Here is a 19553-nt window from a genome sequence, read left to right as displayed (position 1 = left end):
CCAATCCTCTTTTGTGCAGGTAAGAATGATGCCAAATAGATCAAATGCTGTCATTTTTCTAAATGAAAGAGCCAAAAGTAATACATATTAAAAAATTCAATGAAAACTGTTTTACCCCAGGTGATGCAACCATTTCACAGCCTGCTTTTATTTCATATTTGGTTATTACAGTTTGTACTAAATTTCTGTAAATACCGTTTGATTATAATAGCCTCCCTTTGGTAACACTTTTGCAGCCACTTCTATCTCACTAACCATAAACATGAACCATCATTCTGTTCATTCCGCATAATGAACTTGTGTGTAATTTGAGATTGTCATAATCGTGATTGGTATTTTTTATTTTTGGATCATTCACTTCTCGAAAGCGTCGTAAACATTGTATGTAAAATGGAGGAAAGTCACAAGTGCCAGTCACTATTTACTGTTGGGTTCACTTAGTGGGATGGTGCTACTGTTATCAGTTTCATCCTCTTCTTTCACAACTAGTTTAGGACATTGTCATGTAAAATACACAGTTCAAACAATAAAAACGGGTCACACTTGTTACGTTACTCCCAGCTGCAGGCATCGTCTACAACTGATGTAGCAGAGTGACGTGACAATGACGATCACAACAGAAGGCATGGCCTAGCTCATTTTCTGATTTGTTTTTGCTATGGTAGTTATCTTCTAAACAACTAGCTGCTATAATTAAATGAAACAACAAGTTTACTGTTACCAGTCACCGTTTTATTTATTTCCATGATGCGTTTCGAAGGTTTAAACCTCCATCATCGGATGGATTTACATTAGTTAGTATTACATTTGTGTGTGTATGTGTTGTGTTAAGATTTTTGGAGGAACTTGTGGCACTGCCTAGTGGAGAAACAAGACACTATTTCAGAATATGGTTTAGGATTACTTTTGACAAAAAATTAAACTGATATCTAATGGTAAACTTCAATAAGTAAACTAGAGTACCTCCAGTGGTCATAGGTTCCTTTTGCTGCCGTAACACATCACATGTATACTGCCACATTTGTAAACAAACATGGCGTCTGGAATCAGCTGGATGCAAGGTTCGTGTAGCAGAAGAGAAGACATAATCGCAAAGTGCAAAGAATATACATCGTAACAACATTATTACAGAATAATTGTTTAAAGCATTTGGAGGTGTTAGTTTTGAGGTGTCGAATATGTGTGTGTGTGCTTCAGGTGGTATATAAATCCAATTTTGAAAGGTTAAAACAGCTAAAGTTAAAGTTATAGCTTCTATAACTTTGTTATTCTGATCCAAATATAGAAGCTGGGTATCTGACATGCTGTACCAATTTTTTTTCTTCTATTAGCTCTTTACCTACCATTGGCCTCAGAGGATCTTATCTATTAACAACTATTCATTTTATTTCAATGAAATTTTATGACTTCCTAATTTGTCAAGTTAGTTATAATTTTGGAAAAAATTATAAAAGTAAAATTTACGTATGGCTTTGTGTTAAAGTGTTGGTGCATGTTTCCTCCCATACAAACCTCACGGGCCTGTGCAGTTAGAAGCAACTTTTCAACAGTCAGATGTCTGACTACACAGCATCTGTTAAGTCATTTGACATTGTTAACTAGCTTTGTTATTTGTTCAGTGTCCAACAGTCCTTGTGGTAAGCACATATGTATTTTGGTACATTGTTTCATAACATTTGTGTGTTCTAGATACTAAAATGTTACAGAAAAGACGACTATCAGACGAGGAGGTAAGGGAATTGTTGGTACAGCCTTCTGATTTGAAAACCCACCTGGTGAATGTCAATCTTCCAGTGATGATGATAATGAGGTTGGTGTCGCTGAAAACTCATAACTATATGAAGATGATGATCATGAGTAATCCTTTTACAAAGGTGGAGAAGAACAATTTAGTGCAAATTCTGTTGAGTGTGACTTATTGTTTTCTCCTATTGGGAATGAAATATGGACTACAGATGATCAAGCTGGAATTTTTGGTAGACAAAGAAAAATGGATGTATTGAAAGAAGATCAGGGACCTACAAGTTATTTGATTAGGAACTTTTATAATGAAGACTCTTGTTTTATGTTTCCTTTCTTGTACCCCTCATTGAAAAAGTGTGTATGTGGACAAACAAGGAGGGTGGAATCGCTAAAGAGGACTGGGTGGATGTAGATATGCATGATGTGAAAAAGTTTCTTGGTGTTCTGATCCTGACTAGAGTTTATTAGTCAAGAAATAAAGATATCAGTAAGCTTTGGAGTGTTGAGAATGGCCGACCAGTGCTCAGTTAATTTGTCTCGGAGCTGCTTCCTTGCTATTCTGAAGGTGTTGCGCTTTGACAGTGTAGCAGCCCAGTGTGAACACAAGTCAGGTGACAAATTGGAACCAATCAGAGAAGTTTTTGAGATGTGGGAAATTAATCTTAGGGATGCCTAGATTCCAGGATGGTGCTTGACCATGGATGGACAACTGGTCACACTTTGAGGTTTCTGCCCATTTCAGCCATACATCCCATCAAACCTGTTAGATACAGAATAAAGTTCTGGTCAATTTGTATCAGTGCAATGAGCTACTGCTGGAAGATAAAAGTGTATTTGGGGAAGGAGGAAGAAACCAGAGCCGTACTACTTGGAGAGAGTGGTGTGAAAACCCTGGTGATTGAACGTGATAAGTCTGGATGTAGTATCACCTGTGATAAATTTTTTTAAATCTCTCGACTTAGCTCATTATTTGTTGTCAAAAGATTAGACACTAGTTGGTACCATCTGAAAAAAAAACAAAGGTGAACTGCCTGCTGATTTTAGTATACCTAAAAGACATGGAGTATACTGTACATTATTTGGTTTTCAACCAGATGTGAGGGTAGTCTCTTATGTTCCTAAGAAAAACAAAATTGTTACCACCCTTAGCTCTTTTCAATACCAAGCAATGGTGTCATCATTACAGGTAAAGAAGCCTGAAGTTATAATGACATGCGATGCCACAAAGGGCGGTGTTGACACCATGGACCCAAAGATGCAATGCTAGTGTGAAGAGAAAAAAACAAGGCATTGGCCATTGTTGATTTTCTTCAACGCGATCAATGTAAGCGTAATGAATGCATACATAATTTGGGTTATGCTGGCGAAAAAAGAGAGAGAGAGAGAGAGAGAGAGATTTTGGACTTTCACTGTAAATTTGGGAAAGCAACTGGCAGGGCTAAAGGAGTCAATGAATTCATTAATAGCACCAGATCCAGGAAGGGCAGCAAAACCACCAGCTAAGAAAAGGAGATGTGCATATTATGTAGAGAAGAAAGAAAAAGTCAAATTACATGTTATAAGTGCACAAAACCTGTATGCTCGGAACATTCTACTATTGGCTGTAGACCCTGTACAAATTTTCAGCAAGAATAAAACCCACCAGTAAGAGTATAGAAATGGTGTTTTTTTAAGATTTAAACTTTAAATAAATAAAATTATTTTAAAAGTATACCTCGTAAGTCATTCACATCATAAGTAATCAAAATAGTGTCAATTGAAACAACACGGGCCTGAGAGGCCCTACTGGTAGGCAATGCTGTACAGATTTTCTGCTAAGCACAAGGTTAAAATATCACAAGTAACGAATTATTATTATGCATGAGTTTTACTAGCATTTCTAAGCAGTAGCAACTTTTGTAACTTTCATAAGTAACAGCAGCATTTGTGATGTCTGGGCTTAATTTATGAAAAACCCTAGTGTGATCGCATCTAGTGGCAAGTGGAAAATAGTAAATGCATTGCAGGTAAGGAACTGCAATGTGTAAAAGGTGTATAATTTTTTTCCTTCCCTTTTCACTTTAAAATTGTTTCCCATTTTGTAGTAATTTTCAGTACTTCTACTTATCTTTCCTGCAGTCACTGGCCCTCAGGGGCCCCACATTCATTTACTTGGTATGGGCTTGACAACCCCGGGGTTCCTTATTTGGGGACTTGTAAGTGCTGCCAGCCCTCTGTCACCGTAAGCTCTGGGCATGCTTCAGTGACCACTGTCCGGTGCGGCGGCAGAGTGTTGTGTGTCACAGGAAACAGGGATCTTGGCTTGACTGCCAGGATCACGAGGGTGGTAAACACCTCTGTCTCTGTGGACTTTTATTTCCGTAGCTGCTCATGGGACCAAGATGAAACCCTCAAAATATATCCTCTTCTCCCTTCCAGTGAAATGGATGGGCAGGTACAAACTCCCTGTGTAAGAAGAGGGCTCGTGTAATAGGTCCTCCAGATTCGGATTATGCAGAACTCTTCATTGAATAACAACAGAACACATGCTGCTGGTCAGAATGTGTTTTTGATTGTGAAACGGAAAGAGGACAGCTTTGAGAAGGTTCCATGTTTTTGTATTCAAGAAGGTTTAGAGGACATTGCAGATACACTGAAATCGGTCACATGATTGCATAATGGAACACTGTTATTTGAAACTGCTAGTTCCCAACAAGCAACAAACCTCTGGAAAGCTAAATGCCTTGGAGAATATGCCATAGAAACAGAGCTGCACATCACCTTGGACTACAGTGAAGGTGTTCTGAATCTGGTCGCCATTCCCAACAAGGAATTGCAAGATGACTGGGCTCAAGAAGGGATTGTCAGTGTGCAAAATATATTGAAAAGGGTGGATGGGGATCTAGTAAAATCTGACTCCTTCATCCTTACCTTCAGTAGCACAAAACTACTGGAGTATATCAAGGCAGGTTTCCTTCGCCTAAGCATGTGACACTGTATCCTCAACCCAATGTGCTGTTTTAAATGCTAGCGCTTTGGGCACACCACCTTAGGATGTACGGGTGTAGCTACTTGGGGCAAATGTGGCAAGGCCACCCCTGACAAACTGATTGCTCCTCCCCTCCAAACTGTGTAAATTACTGTGGGGATCACCCTGTCTGGAATAGGGACTGCAGTGTCTCACTTGAAGAAAGAAAAATGCAGGACGTCTACATTGATACTCTGAAAATCACACTTAAGTGCCCAGCAGAGGGTTCATCGAATCCCCGTCAAAATAATTCTCTATTATTCTACTCCTGAACAGTGCGTGGAAAAAATGAACATCTTCATCTTTCCATGTGAGCTCTGATTTTTCTTCTTTTATTATGTTTATATTAAAACATCAAAAAGCATACTGTATTGTGAGGTCAAGAAGGTCTATAAGGCCATGCAGCCTCTCACATTAACTACATGTCTTGCTTCGGCCCTTAAAAAACCTATTTCAATAGCCAATGCTTCTACACAAATGGAGGTTGCTAGTGTCAGCACTAGTACCTGTATTTGTGAGTGCACTTTTCAAGCTGCAGTTGATTCAGAGTCCATAGTCCCCACCCCCCTCCGAGAATGTCATATAAAGCTACAGTTGTCACCATTGTGAAGTTCCTGGTACCTCCAAAAGCAGAGTCTGGTAAGTCGTGCACTGCCTCTATCGCTGTTGTGGTAGTTCCTACAAAGCCCTCCCAGGCCATAAAAGCATATGGGAAGCTTCGACTGCAGTCAAAAACAAGCGGTAGACCATCAGACCATGTTGATATCATTCAACATGATGGTACTGTTGCTTCTACTTTGGAGCCAGTGGAATGTGAAGTCATCCCAGGGCAACCATCTTGCATCAAGGCTGGACCTCCACCCATTGCGGACTACCCATTCTGGCAGAAAGACGGGGTGAAAGTGCAACCCCCATGATAAGTGGCTCCCATACTACCGTACAACATAAATGGGTTCAGGACTCATGTGGAGGAATTGAAACTACTGGCACTGGCTTGTGTTTACAGGAAACAAATTTTAAAGCCATTGACGCTTCTATCCTATGGGGCTGTAACCTTTATCCAAACTTGACATGACTGAGGAAAGAACCAAGGGAGGGGCTGCTGTGTTTTGTCAATAACGTACATCACTCCTCTGCTCTCTCCTTGGTTACTGACCTACAAGCAGTAGCTGTTGCCGTTCATGCGGATAACGTGATCACTATCGGCTCCCTGTTCTTATCTTTGCAGGATGCAAGAGACTCTGAGGCTCTCGCAGGCCTTATTGAACATCTCCCCCACCCATTTCTCCTTCTGGTCGATTTTAGCACCCATAATGTTATGGACCTCAAACTATACTTGCCCCAGGGGTCGAGTCTTGGAGAATCTCATGATGTCTCAGGAGCTGTCCATCCTCAACACAGGAGGTCTCATTCATTTCTGTGAAGCCTTGGATCATCTTCAGCCATCAACCTCTCTTGCTGCTCTCCAGCCCTTGCAGACTTGGCACAGTGGAAAGCAATTGATGACCTTCATTCCAGTGACCCGTTCCCACTATGGATACACCTAATTGATGGAGGATTACTTGAATTGAAGATATAGAAATAGATGGTCAGCATGGCTAACTGGACGCTGTTCAGCATGGCTAACTGGACACTGTTCAGCCAGCTGAGTACCACGACTGCATCCAGGAATGGATGGACCACATCACACAAGTGGTCCATCATGCTACTGACTTATCCATCCCAAAGTCTTCAGGTCACATCAGGAGGCAGCCAGTACATTGGTGGACTGGTGAGTGCTGCTCAGCAATCCAGTACAGGTGTGCAGCTCTCCAATGCTTTAAATACCACCCAAGAGCAGACTACCTCACAGCCTGTTGAGTCGTGAGAGCCAAGGTTCGATGTTTCCTTAAGGAGAGAGAGGAAAGGTCATGGCAAGTGTTCCTGGACTCTATCAACCATTCCACTTGTTCTTCAAAAGTACAGGAAGCCAACAGGAGGATTTTCGGTAAACACAGTTGTTTACCAATAGCATCAGTGCTGAAAATAGGGGTGTCTCTAAACAATGCTCATAGACATTGCTCAGACAGTGGGACAGAATTTTGCAGTGGGCCAATGCCAGCCAGGATGGGGGGTTTTGCCACTACCAAGTGACTGCAGGGTGGGGCAAATTGTACTTCAGATCCCACAGTTCTGATTCTTACAACTGGCCTTCCTCCACACAGGAACTAGAATCAGCACTGCCTGACATTGCATCTGGTCACGATCAAATCAAGCATGGCATGCTGTGACACTTGCCAGCAGTGTCAAATGATATCCTCCTCAAATGCTTTAATATGATGTGGCAGACAGGTCAGTTTCCCAGCTCATGGAAGGAGGCAGTTTTGATATCTCTCCTCAAAGCTGTAAAGGACCATACATGTCCTATTAGCTACAGGAATATTGCCTTAACAAGCTGTTTAGGAAAGACCCTGGAGTGAATGGTTAACCATTGTCTGGTCTGGTTTGTTGAGACCAGGCAACTCCTTAGCTGCTCTCGGTGTGTATTTGAGAGATTTCGGTCCACTGTCTACAGCATGACTCTACTAGAAACAGCTATTCAGCAGGTTTTTCCTACATAAGCATCACTGTCTTGGTACATTCTTTGATAATCAGTCAGGCGTTTGATTCTAATTGAAGTCACAATATTCTCATGCAAATCCATCAATGGGGCTTTCGTAGCCACCTCCCCATTTTCTTATGATCTTTTGTATCTAGGCGATTTTTTGAGGTCCTGTGTTGATGACACACTCTTGGAGAGCAGGAGAATGCTGTCTCTCGGGGCAGTGTTTCAAGTGTTAAACTCTTTGCCGTAGCCATAAACAGCATCACATCTGTGGTAAGGAGTCCTGTACAGTGCTCCTTATTTGTGGACAATTTTGCAGTTTTCTGTTCCTCCTCCAGTGTTGCAATGTCTCATCAGTTGCAGCTTACAGTGCGGTGGTTAAAGAGGTGGGCTGCTAATAAGTGTTTTTAGCTTTCTGCAGATAAATGTATGTATGTGTTCCTTTTAATTGATCTCATCATATTTTTGATGTATGTGACTTGTATATGATGAATCCCATTCTACATTTTAAAGACTCAGTGAGGTTTCTGGCCCTTATTTTTGATTCGAAACTGTCATGATGACCACACCCGAGAGACCTGAAAACGAGAACCCAGAAGACACTGAATATTATAAAGTGCCTCGGCCACAGGTTTTGGGGAGCAGACAGGGTGTCTGCTCCAGTTTTTAGGGCTTTTGTGCATTCACAGCTAGACTATGGATGCACTGCGTATTGGTCAGCAAGGCCTTCTTACCTGAAGATTAGTGACACTATCCACGATGAGGGGATTATGCTGGCCACAGGTGCTTATAGGACACACACACACACACACACACACACACACACACACACACACACACACACACACACACCAATACCCAGACTCTTTGCTGAGGCTGGGGAATCACTATTCACCAACCAACAGTAGCTCCTCATGCTGCATCAAACTTGTAAGTGCCTTACAACTCTGACATCACTGCACACCACCTCTGGAACACCTTTTCTCCAATCATCCACTAGCAACAGTGCCGTTTGGGATCCGCATGCAATGTGTGCTGGAGTCACTTGTTGTGATGCAAGTAAAACCCTAAATCCAGGATTTTAATTAGCTACCACTATGGTTACTGCATGGCCCACAGTAATTGTAGATTTAGTGCATTACAGATGAGGTTGCACACCTACATATGTTTTTAATACATTAGTTCATGACATTTTAATGAGCACCATAACTATGGAGCTGCCTTTACCAATTAATTGAAACAGGGGGACTTCGTTGGCTGCTCTGCTGTTTTCCCTGATCATGTCCTCATGGTCCTATTGCCTCGTGACTTTACTGTCCTCGATGTGGAATTATATGTGATCTTGTATACACTCTAGCATTGCGAGCACTTTAGCAGATATGAGATGTGCTTTGAGTGCTAAATTCGTAGTCTCTTCCAATTCTCTGAGTTCCCTTCACACTCTACAACTATTTCAGATAAAGTAGTCCAGAATATCCAAGACGTCCTCCTTCAATTATAACAACCGGGGAAGGTGGTGTCTTTCCGATTGGTGCAGGGCATAAGGGTATTGTGAGGAAGGAAAAGGTGGATGTAGCAACCAAGAAGGCGTGTCATGATCCTCAGGTATTTCAGTGCGGCACTACCTTGTATAGTGTTAAGGTACAGAGTCGTGTCAGTAGGAGAACGAGTGGCCGGAAGTGATAGATAATAAGTTGCGAGTGATATACCTCCTTTCAGCCACGAAGATGGGATGAGATCCTCCTTAATTGTCTACGCGTAGACTACAGTGCTCAAGATGCATGGCTTCTTGCTCCGGTGTGAGGACTCTCCAATTTGTGGTGTTTGTGGCGTGCAGATCACTGTGCACCACATTTTACTAGACAGAGTTTCATTTGTCGACCAGAGGGCAGCCGCAGATTTGTCGGCAGATCTGCCCTTTATTTTAAGTGATATTGAAATGAATGTGGTTAGAGTTTTAAAGTTTCGTTATCTGACCAACTTGTTCCCAAAAATTTTAGGGTGATTTTCTTAACGTGATAACAGGATGGCTGACTCACCCATGTTAAAAGAAACAGGGGCCCATCATACATCCTTGTGCCGTTGTTTTAGTTCCTCTGTTGTTTTACTTCTGTTTTCATCCCAGGTGTAACACCTTTCACAATTTCTGCTTTGTTTTACTGTGTTTTATCGGGAGTGATTGTTTTTAGCCCTTGTACCCATATTAATTTCTTTTAATATTTGTAAGGGCACTGATAACCTTGCCGTTGAGTGCCTGTACTCCCCAAAAACAACTACTGCAACACTGATGTCACATACTACTTTTCATTTGTAAAGAATGCTTTCAAGTTCATAAGTCATGTGTTATGGAAGATCTTATTATCACAGAGTTTAACTTAGTTGTATTGATTCCCGATATTAATAATTTTTATTGATAAAAATTTGTTTGTTACATTGCTTCTTTGCGATATTGGTTTTGCACTTCTTCGGTAATGAGCAACAGATACTGGTCACGTGGTCTCTAACAAAGAGTTACAGTTGCATCAGAATTGATTTTAAAGTGACTGCTTTTGTATTTTAAGCTGTTCTTGCAGTGATGCATGTCACTGTAGGTCATTAATGTTTAGATGTTGATGGAGCATTGCACCGTTGGTAACACAAGAAAAATCCACAACGTACAGGAACCCAGAAAAAGCGTACATATCTTACAAACTTTGTGGGGGAATTCATTGCAGTGATGACACATCTAAACAAAGTGTGATATAGTGTGATATAGCCGGCCGGAGTGGCCGTGCGGTTCTAGGCGCTACAGTCTGGAACCGAGCGAAAAGTGTGATATAAGCTGGCCACCAAAAATAGTAACGTAAATCAAGCAGTGAGTCCTGTCAGTGATAAAAGGAAAGAAGAGTGTATTGGATTTGAAATCTGAAACTGTTGCTTGAAACGTCATTGCTGCAATGAGTGCATCTGTCATCCAAAGCAGTGTCACATGTATGTGTCCTAGCACTTCTTGCTTAATCTCGCCAGCCTGTCTTTCAGTCTATGACAAAAAAACTTTATCAGTGTTTTTATTGGTATTACTCATATTCATTCACAGCGGCTGTTGTACAGGTCTTAAAAGCTGCAGTGTTGTTTCTCTCAAATAATATAACTGCTTGTGAAGTGGGCTGTGGTGGATCAGTGTGTTGTCAATTCAGTGCCGAAGGGTATACAGCTCAAACCTTATGCCAGTGAGGTAATAGCGTGGCTGTAGAGCCAAGGTCCATTGCAGTTGATTAGTGTGCAGTGTGAAGCATCTAGTTTGTTTGTATATTTGGTTTATACAAGGGACATTCAATAATTAAAGAGACAAATTGATGTAGGAAAAGAACTGTATTTTTACATAATGAGAGTTTGACTACTCAACATGATCCCCACCAATAATATTACATTTTTTCTAATGATGAAGTCTGTCCATGGGTTTCAGGCACTTTCCCACAGATTCTGTGACCACCTCATTGTTGCTGAACATTTTTCCACATAATGCACACTCGACTGGACCAAACAAATAAAAATCAGAGGGTGCCAAATCGGTACTCCAAGAAGAATAAAATAGTATCTCCAAACCCCCTTTTTTAAGTATTTTTTTGGGTCAGCATTGTTATGTAGCAATATCACACCTTTTCTTTGAGATCCACATTGTTTTTCTCTCTTTGCTGGCTTTACTTTGTCCATCAGCTTGCCTGAGTAGTAGGCACTGTTTATTGTACACTGGTTACTCAGGCAACCACAAAAGACGAGACCTTGGGACATCCCAAAAGATGGTCAACGTGGCTTGTTCTGCACATGCTTGTGTTCTGAATTTCTTTCAGACATGTGAGCTGATGTATTTCCTTTTTATGCTTTGTCTTTAGGAGTCGGGTTCAAAATGATGCACCCAAGTTTCATGACACATTAAAATCTTATTTAGAAAAGGATCACCTCCCCTTTCATAGTGTTCTTTCAAGTCTGTACACACTTTGAGTCTTTTTCCTTGTCACTTGTTTTGCTGTACTTTAGCTTGTTACTGATAACATTATGAACTTTGTCAACACTTACTGCAGCTGTTTTTACCGTATGTTCAACTGTAAAATGTTGGTCTTCACGAATAATGTCATCAAAGTGGATTTCATGTGAAAGAGTTGACACTTCAACTGGCCACCCAGGACATTGCTCATCAGTCACAGAGACTGTTTTTGGACTCTGATTGTTTTTTAACTGTTCTACCCACTTATAAAAACTTCATATAACAGTCACCACAAATAAGTCATTTGAGGAAAGGTTTTAACAGGTTTATTACTTTTCACCTGCAGAAAATAAAAAATGGGTCACTGAAGGTTATTCAACGAACATGGAAAATTCCATTGGGCATGCTGTTTTTAAATTCAATACTGATGTTATAAACAAAACAGTTTTTATCCATCACCTATTCTCAATTCATCCTGAGTTATGCCAACCTAAAGCCTTGGAAGTATAGAACACCTTGTATAGACTGTTTCATTTCTGCAACATTTGTCTTTTTAATAATTGAATGTCTTTCATATTTGTAATATCATACCTGCTGATGGTACATACTTTACCTTTAAGTAAATCCACTGCCATCTTTATGCCATCAGTTGGATCTAAAACTTGTTCTGTGATGCACTTGTGAGCTGTCAGTCAGTTGATGATACTCTGACATTCCTCGAGCAATTTCACATCACTATCTCCTTGGGAAAAATACTTCTGTCATGACATGAGGCTGGCAAAATTGTCAGGACTTCTATTGATAATCATTCAGGAGAATATAAATAGCTCTTGCCAGTACTTGCAGTATTGGGAATCAGGTAACCAGTTTCTATTTCCAGTCTTGCTTGCTTTGATGTTGTTTGCAAACGGCTTTTATATACCCCAAAAGCCTTTGTGTTAATAACTGTATAGGCCCCTGCCTATGACTAAATCTTCACCATTATCCTTTTGAACCATAAGAGCTTACATATTCTCAGCAGTTTTTCAAATTTAAAACCAGATATCTATACCACTCAAAAATAGAATATTACACAATTTTATTCCCCTCTGCCCAATTTCTCTCCCTCTCCAATTCTTAAATTGTACCACCCCTCCTTACCTTCCTCTTTGAACTACTGCATAATAGCTGTAAAACAAATCGTAGGGCTGTAGATAGTGATGCTGAATGAAATGTGTTTGGCTGTCAAGAGAGAAATGCATGATGCCTTCAGTGACTATGGTAGCAGAATATTGTCAAATGATATTTTACAAAACTCAAAGAAATTTTGGTCCTATGTAAAGGCTGTTAGTGGCACCAAAGATCATGTCCAGTCGTAGCAGATGAGGCACGAATTGAAATTGAGGGTAGCAAAGCAAAACCTTACATGCTTAGCACTGTTTTCAAATGTTCCTTTAAAAAGGAAAAACCTTTTAATCCTGAAATAACTAAAATAAGTATTAGTGTCAGTGGTGTTGAGAAACAACTGAGATAATTAAAATCGAATGAAGCTCCAGGACCATTGGAATCCCTATCGGATGCTAAGAGGTTTATTCAAAAAATTCCAGAACATTCGTAATTTTGTGCAAATAGTGTTTTACAGCGAAGTGAGGTTAGCAGCCCTGCATACACTTGTGTTTAATGTGTAACTGTTGAAAGTTTCAATGTTGTATGCCTGTTACTTATTTTTCAGTGCAGTATATTGAGTAGACCGTTGTGTCGCACCGTGTTCGAATTTCGAGATGGCAGAGTTAGAGGGGTAGTGCATCTGCATTAAATTTTGCTTGAAACTCAAGAAAACCTTTAGAGACATGGACAGACGGAAGTTAAAGATCACCCTCGTTCAGGATGCCCTTCAACATCTACTGACGACGCTCATGTCAGGAACGTCTATGAATTTGTGCATGCTAATTGAATACTGACTGTCCAAGAGATTGCAGAAGAATGTAACATTTCAGTTGAATCATGTCATGAAATTCTGACACAGCATCTTGGAATGCATTGTGTTGCTGCCAAGTTTGTCCCACGGCTCATGTGTCAAGACAAAAAAGATCTTTGCCTTGCAATCTGTGAAAGACTTTTGGATCGCACAAATGAGAATGAGATGTTCCTTAAGAGAATCATAACTGGTGATGGGACGTGATTCTGTGGTTGATGTTGAGACCAAGTTAAATCTTCACAGTGGGTTGGGAAAGGTTGTCCAAGTCCAAAGAAAACTTGCCAGGTCAGATTAAACGTCAAAGCTGTGCTGAGAATTTTCTTTGCTTTTGCAGGATTAGTTAACATGAATTCGTGCTGCTGTGATAAACTGTTAATTAACGGTACTGTCAGGAGGTGTTGTGATGCCTGCAAGAAAATGTGAGAAGGAAATGGCCTGAAACATGGCGAGACAGTTCATGCCTCTTGCATCACAATAATGCACCCACACATTCATCCCTATTGGTGTGTGACTGTTGCACACAAAATGAAATCACTGGGCTACCTCATCTGCCGTCTCTCCAGACCTGGCTCTTGCAGTTTGCCCTCCCTCCCCCTCCAAAGTTGAAAACCCCATTGAAAGAATGAAGATTTGCTACGATAGACGAGATAAAAGAAAATTCGCAGATGGCACTTCACAGAGTCCGGCAAGAGGTGTACTGAGACTGCTTCCAGAAGAAGAAGTGGCGTTGGGAGTGGTGTATCAATTGTGGAGAAGAATATTTCAAAGGAGACCATGCACAATAAGTAATAGGGAAGTGTAGAAAAATCTTGTGGAAAAAGTTCCGGAATTTTTTGAACAGACCTTGGGTAGTGAATTTGCAGCTCAATCAGCCTCTCTTCTAATTGTAATGTACTGTACATCCCTTGAACAAGAAGCCTTGCCTGGAAGAAAGCACAGGTCATACCTGTCTACAAGAAGGATAGTAGAAATGATACACAAAATTACTAACCAATATATTTAACACTGATTTGTTAGAACATATTCTGAGAGCTCTAACATGTTGAGGTATCTCAAACCAAATGACCTCCTTCATGCCAACCAGCATCAGTTCTGAGAACATCGATTAAATGAAACCCACCCACCTCACATGTTTCTCAGATGAGATACAGAAAGCTTTGGATCAAGGCAGTTAGGTAGATGCAGTATTTCTTGATTTTAAAAAAGTAATTGACTCAGTCAGTACCACAGCTGTGTTTATTGTCAAAGTACAATCATATGGGGTATCAAGTGAAATTTGTGAGTGGATTGAGGACTTTTTGGTAGGGAGGATGCAGCAAATTATCTTGGATGGAGAGTCATCGTCATATGTAGAAATAACTTTGGGTGTGCCCCACGGAAGTGTGTTTGAACACTTTCTGTTCATGTTGTATATTAATGACCTTGCAGTCAATATTAATAGTAACCTCAGACTTTTAGCAGGTGATGCAGTTACCTGTAATGAAGTACTACCTGAAAGAAGCCACATAAATATTCAGTCAGATCTTGATAACATTTCAAAGTGGTGCAAAGATTGACAACTTGATTTAAACGTACAGATATCTAAGATTGTGCACTTTACAAAACGAAAAAAATGTACCTAGTATCCTATGACTATAATGTCAATGAGGTACAGTTGTAATCAGCCAGCTCATACAAATACGTGGATGTTATGCTGTAGGGATATGAAATGGAATAATCGCATAGGCTCAGTCATGGGTAAAGCAGGTGGTGGACTTTGGTTTATTGGTAGAATACTGGGGAAGTGCAATCAGTCTATCAAGGAGATATTTGCTTACAAATCATTCGTGTGACTGGTTCTAGAATAGTACTTAAGTGTGTGGGACCCGTACCAAATAGGACTAACAGGGAATATTGAACATATACAGGAAAATCAGCATGAATGCTCACAGGTCCCCCCCCCCCCCCCCCCCCCATGGGACAGTGTCACAGGGATACTGAATGAGCTGAATTGGAAGACTCTTGAAGGTGACATAAACTGTCCCGAGAAAGTCTATTAACAAAGTTTCAAGAACTGTCTTTAAGCTAGGAATATACTACCATCCTCTCTGTATTGTTTACATAGGGATGGTGAGGATAAGATTAGTATAATTACTACACATGCAGAGGCAGTCAAACAGTCATTCTTCCCGTGCTCCAGACACGAATGGAACGGGCAGAAACTCTAATCAACCAGTGCAGTGGGATGCACCCTCTTCCATGCACCTTAAAGTGGTTTGCTGATTGTAGATGTAGATACTCCGTGTCTCCCCATTCAGTTTGATGCGCCAAACTTAATTTGATCTTGAGGGAGTATGGAATATAAAGTGGCGTGAATTTGTGCACGGGCATTTATATCACATAATGCTGAACCAGTGATACAGACACAAAGCATTAGCAAGTGTATAATAAGATACAATACTTCGTTCTACTTTGAGCTGACGCCACAGATGATTACTTCTTTCTTGTAGATAAGAAATGGTTACCTGTGTGTGTGTGTGTGTGTGTGTGTGTGTGTGTGTGTGTGTGTACACCTAGAATATTTATACAACAAATTTACCACAAAAAAGTTGTGGAGTATTTAACAAATAATTTTGCAGGCTATCATTGGCTTTCTGACACACTTCAGAAATCACTTTTGGATTTAATGTGCTCAAATTATCTTATCTCTCTTTTCTTTATAATTAATAATTATTATATTATCCTGTAATGAATTATAACACCTGCTTTATGTCATTTATTTTGAGTCACTTTCTCCTAAAGGGCAGTTTTGATTTGAGCTCTTCAGAATCTGGATTATCAGTTTTGGAAAAAAATATTAATAATATACTCAATTAGTTTTATATAGTTGCATTGCTCATAACGAAATTTTTGTCTATAAATAATAATTTTATGGTGAAAGTATCATGTCAACACTCATTGTGCATTTCTTTTCCATAGAACCACTGATCAAAATGGGTGACACTACAGGGTTGTCAAATGGAGAAGCTAAGCAATATTGCAAAGAACCAGATTCATCAACAAAGGTAGTATACATATGACATTTACTTTCTCACTAAGAAGATGCGTAGTAGTCTAGATACTAAGAAACTCGTGAATTAAAGTCCAGTAACAGTCCCTATTTCTCTTAGAGGAGGTAGCTGTTGTACATTCTTGCTATTTGTGTTGCATAATAACTGTCCTTGTGTAATTTATTTCAATTCTGAGTATTTACAGAGTACATATGTTCCTGTTACTGGATTTCCACATGAGTGGAGCATCACTTGCTATTAAGAAGCCTGTGTCAGAGAGTGAAAAGATCATAATATCTTGTTGGCATTGTGTGTGTTAATTTTCATGGGGGGTGGGGGTACAAGTTCAAATAGCCAGTGACATTCATGCTGGATGAGAGTTACACTTGGAGACCTTGATAATCAAATGAACATTGTATTAAGAAATGTTTGTTTGACAGATGCTACCATTGGGGATGAATTTTCATCACATAGTTTATGAAATTATCAGCTAATAAAATGTGTTAAGAATGCCATGCTGGTAAATTGAATGTGTATGCCTTCGAGCTTCGAAATAGAAACTGCTTTTGAATTATAACTGCTGTCTTTGACAGAGTGAAGTGGGGAGATGTAAAATTAATGTCATATGTATATGTTAATATTAGTGAAAATCGAAGCATTAGGAAGCATGCATGTGACTGAAAATTACATTGTGCCACTGATTAGGTAAGTAACAGTACGCCCTCCTGGCAAAACACTGAAGCACCCAGAAGGGATGGAGGAAACAAAAATGTTATTTCAATGATTACAAAGCCAAGTAAAATGTACACAAAAAAAACTCTTGGCAGTACGAACCCACTTATCGCAGGGTGTATACGCCCCGGGACAACCAGAAGATCCAGGAATTTTTTAGAACTCTGGGAATTTTTCAGTGTTTTCGTTTTCAGTTAAATTTTTGTAATTTTGATTGCTAACAACTGACAGTCTGACAAAGATATTACTCTACCTTGCTACTGCAGAATTCTATTGCAGCAATAAAACATAAACAGGAGAAAAAATTAAGTAAAACTTAAGTTGCAAAGGAAATGCGTTATTTACAAGAAAACAAACTGCACACACAAATGTCTGCCAACAACAAAATGTGTTAAATGCATTAGAACGAAAGACTATGCAATACTTCATAACAGCAAACTGCTTGCGATGAGTGTGACATCACAATTGTTTACGTTAGCTTCGTTAGAGAAGATGCCAGTCGCGTATGAACAGTACATTCTCCCGCCTCTGGCTACTTGGAAGTGTGGTTGTAGCAAACAGCCAGATGCTACCCAGAAAATTTTTCTGGGCTGCAGTGTTTACATTTAATTATTTTGCTGTTTCCTCTTCATTTACAGATCTCACGTCAAATGAAAACAAAACAGATTTCTGTGGCTGGGACCCATCAATTCATAGATTTTGTAGATTCATATATAAAATAAATCACATAATTATGGAAAGCAAAAATACATTATTCATTTCAGTTTGTTGGTTTTATTTTAATTCCAGGTTTTTAACAGTCAAGCATTAATCGCCTTGCAGAACAGTGAAGTTATTTTCGTCGGTTTGCTAAAGAAATTGCGTTGTTATTAATCTTTTCAGCTGCGGCAGTCAATTTATTTGAAACGAAGTGTTTCGTTCCATACTATTGACTAGTTTCAACTGTTTGCTGGATTACAAGTGCAAGTTTTCTTCTTCTGGCACGTATGGCACTATCAGTGAAATGAAATGAACGTATGGCATCGTTGGCCAGTATTGAAAATTTACATCCTGAAAACCACACTGAAAAGCTTAATTTCAGGTTGGGACCTACTTCATTGTGAATCTGGACACACGAATGTACACTTTAAGCGGAATTGGATATTTTAGTATGGTTTACAAAATTCCAATGCTCTTGGATTATAACACTTGGTGGTTAATTGATCTTCGAGACCAGTATTATATATGAAAGCGTAGCTTCCCTTGCAGCCACACTTGCATATTAATTTAAGCCATTAACTTTTCCTACTCGTGTGTTCACACTATTTAACAGTGATGTTGCTGTTGACTGACTACATCACATGTTCTATGCTCTGAATACCTGCTTTCATTGGCTGGCGAGATCACGTGGCATTATGATTGACTTACAAAAGTGCATCGCAAACTCGATTTCAATGCTTCGGAAAGTAACTTGCCGAGTTTGATGGAATTCGAATTTATACTTTTGTAATATGAAAAAGTGCAGCGTACTTGTGGCTGCATATAATTTTTTTTTTTCCCGCTCACGATCGTTTACTAATGTGCCGGTTATTTCTGAGGGAAAATATCTTGTCATTTAGCACAGAAAAATTGTATTTTCGTCCGGGAGAAAGTGTATTTTTAACTGGGAAATCCGGGATTTTTTTTTCCTTGTCCACGGATACGCCCTGTATCAGTACGACAATGAGCCGACTTGTCAGTATGATATTGCATCCCCTTTAGTTAGGATACCTGCACTGATTTGATAGGGAAGGGTGTAATAAAACTGGTACGTCCTCTCCTGAGGCAAGCTGACCCATAACTGTTGCAACTGGTCCTTGATATTATGGATATGGGTAGTGATATGGAGTTGACATCTGAACTGGTCCCACACGAGTTATATCTGCAACAAATCTGCCGATCTTGCTGGCCACAGGTGTAACTCAACATCATGCAGGCAATTCACAGAGGCACATGCCATTTTGGAAAAGTGTTGTCCCCTTGAAAAATAGTGTTGTGGTACTATTGTGTGATGGGTAACACATGAGGGTGCAGCAATATCCGTGGTGTACCATTGTGCTGTCATAGTTTTGCTCTGTCACTATCAAACGATGACTCATCACTGAACACATTGCAATGCCATTCATCAGCGGTCCATGTTTCTTGATCGTGGCACTACTCCAGGCACAGCCATTTGTGTTGTGGTGTTATTGGATCCTATGCATGGAACAGTAATTCCCTAGCCCTTCTGTTGCTAGTCTCTGGCCAACACAGAATGTTGCATGGAGTCCATTACTTGTTCTCAGATGGCAGGAACAGATGTGAAGGGGCTATGATATGCTTGCTTCACAATGTGGAGATTCTCTCTTGTGGTGGCTATATGTGGTCAACAACTTCGATGATGTGTCTGCCTGCACTCATTGTACCACTGCCCAGTCCAGCTTCAGGGCACTGTCACATCTGTATGCTCCATAAATCTGGATATTGCACAGTTCGACCAGCCAAGGAAGTAGAGACTTGCAATGTTGCCGTTTCAAAAT

General features: G+C 40.0%; 1 protein-coding gene across 6 annotated transcripts in view; it reads left to right on the top strand.

Moving 5' to 3' along the window:
* LOC126236921 (lactoylglutathione lyase) overlaps nt 1-19553 on the top strand; it is a 127628-nt gene that overhangs the window by 20225 nt on the left and 87850 nt on the right. For all 6 annotated transcript variants that reach the window (XM_049946582.1, XM_049946578.1, XM_049946583.1 and 3 more), the window contains one exon: nt 16214-16299. In XM_049946582.1, the coding sequence (XP_049802539.1) occupies nt 16228-16299 (72 nt within the window). In that variant the 5' untranslated portion in view covers nt 16214-16227. The remainder of the gene's footprint in view (nt 1-16213; nt 16300-19553) is intronic.

The sequence above is a fragment of the Schistocerca nitens genome, chromosome 2 (assembly GCF_023898315.1).
Source record: "Schistocerca nitens isolate TAMUIC-IGC-003100 chromosome 2, iqSchNite1.1, whole genome shotgun sequence".
NCBI classification, from domain to species: domain Eukaryota; kingdom Metazoa; phylum Arthropoda; class Insecta; order Orthoptera; family Acrididae; genus Schistocerca; species Schistocerca nitens.
This window is presented reverse-complemented; position numbering and strand designations above follow the sequence as displayed.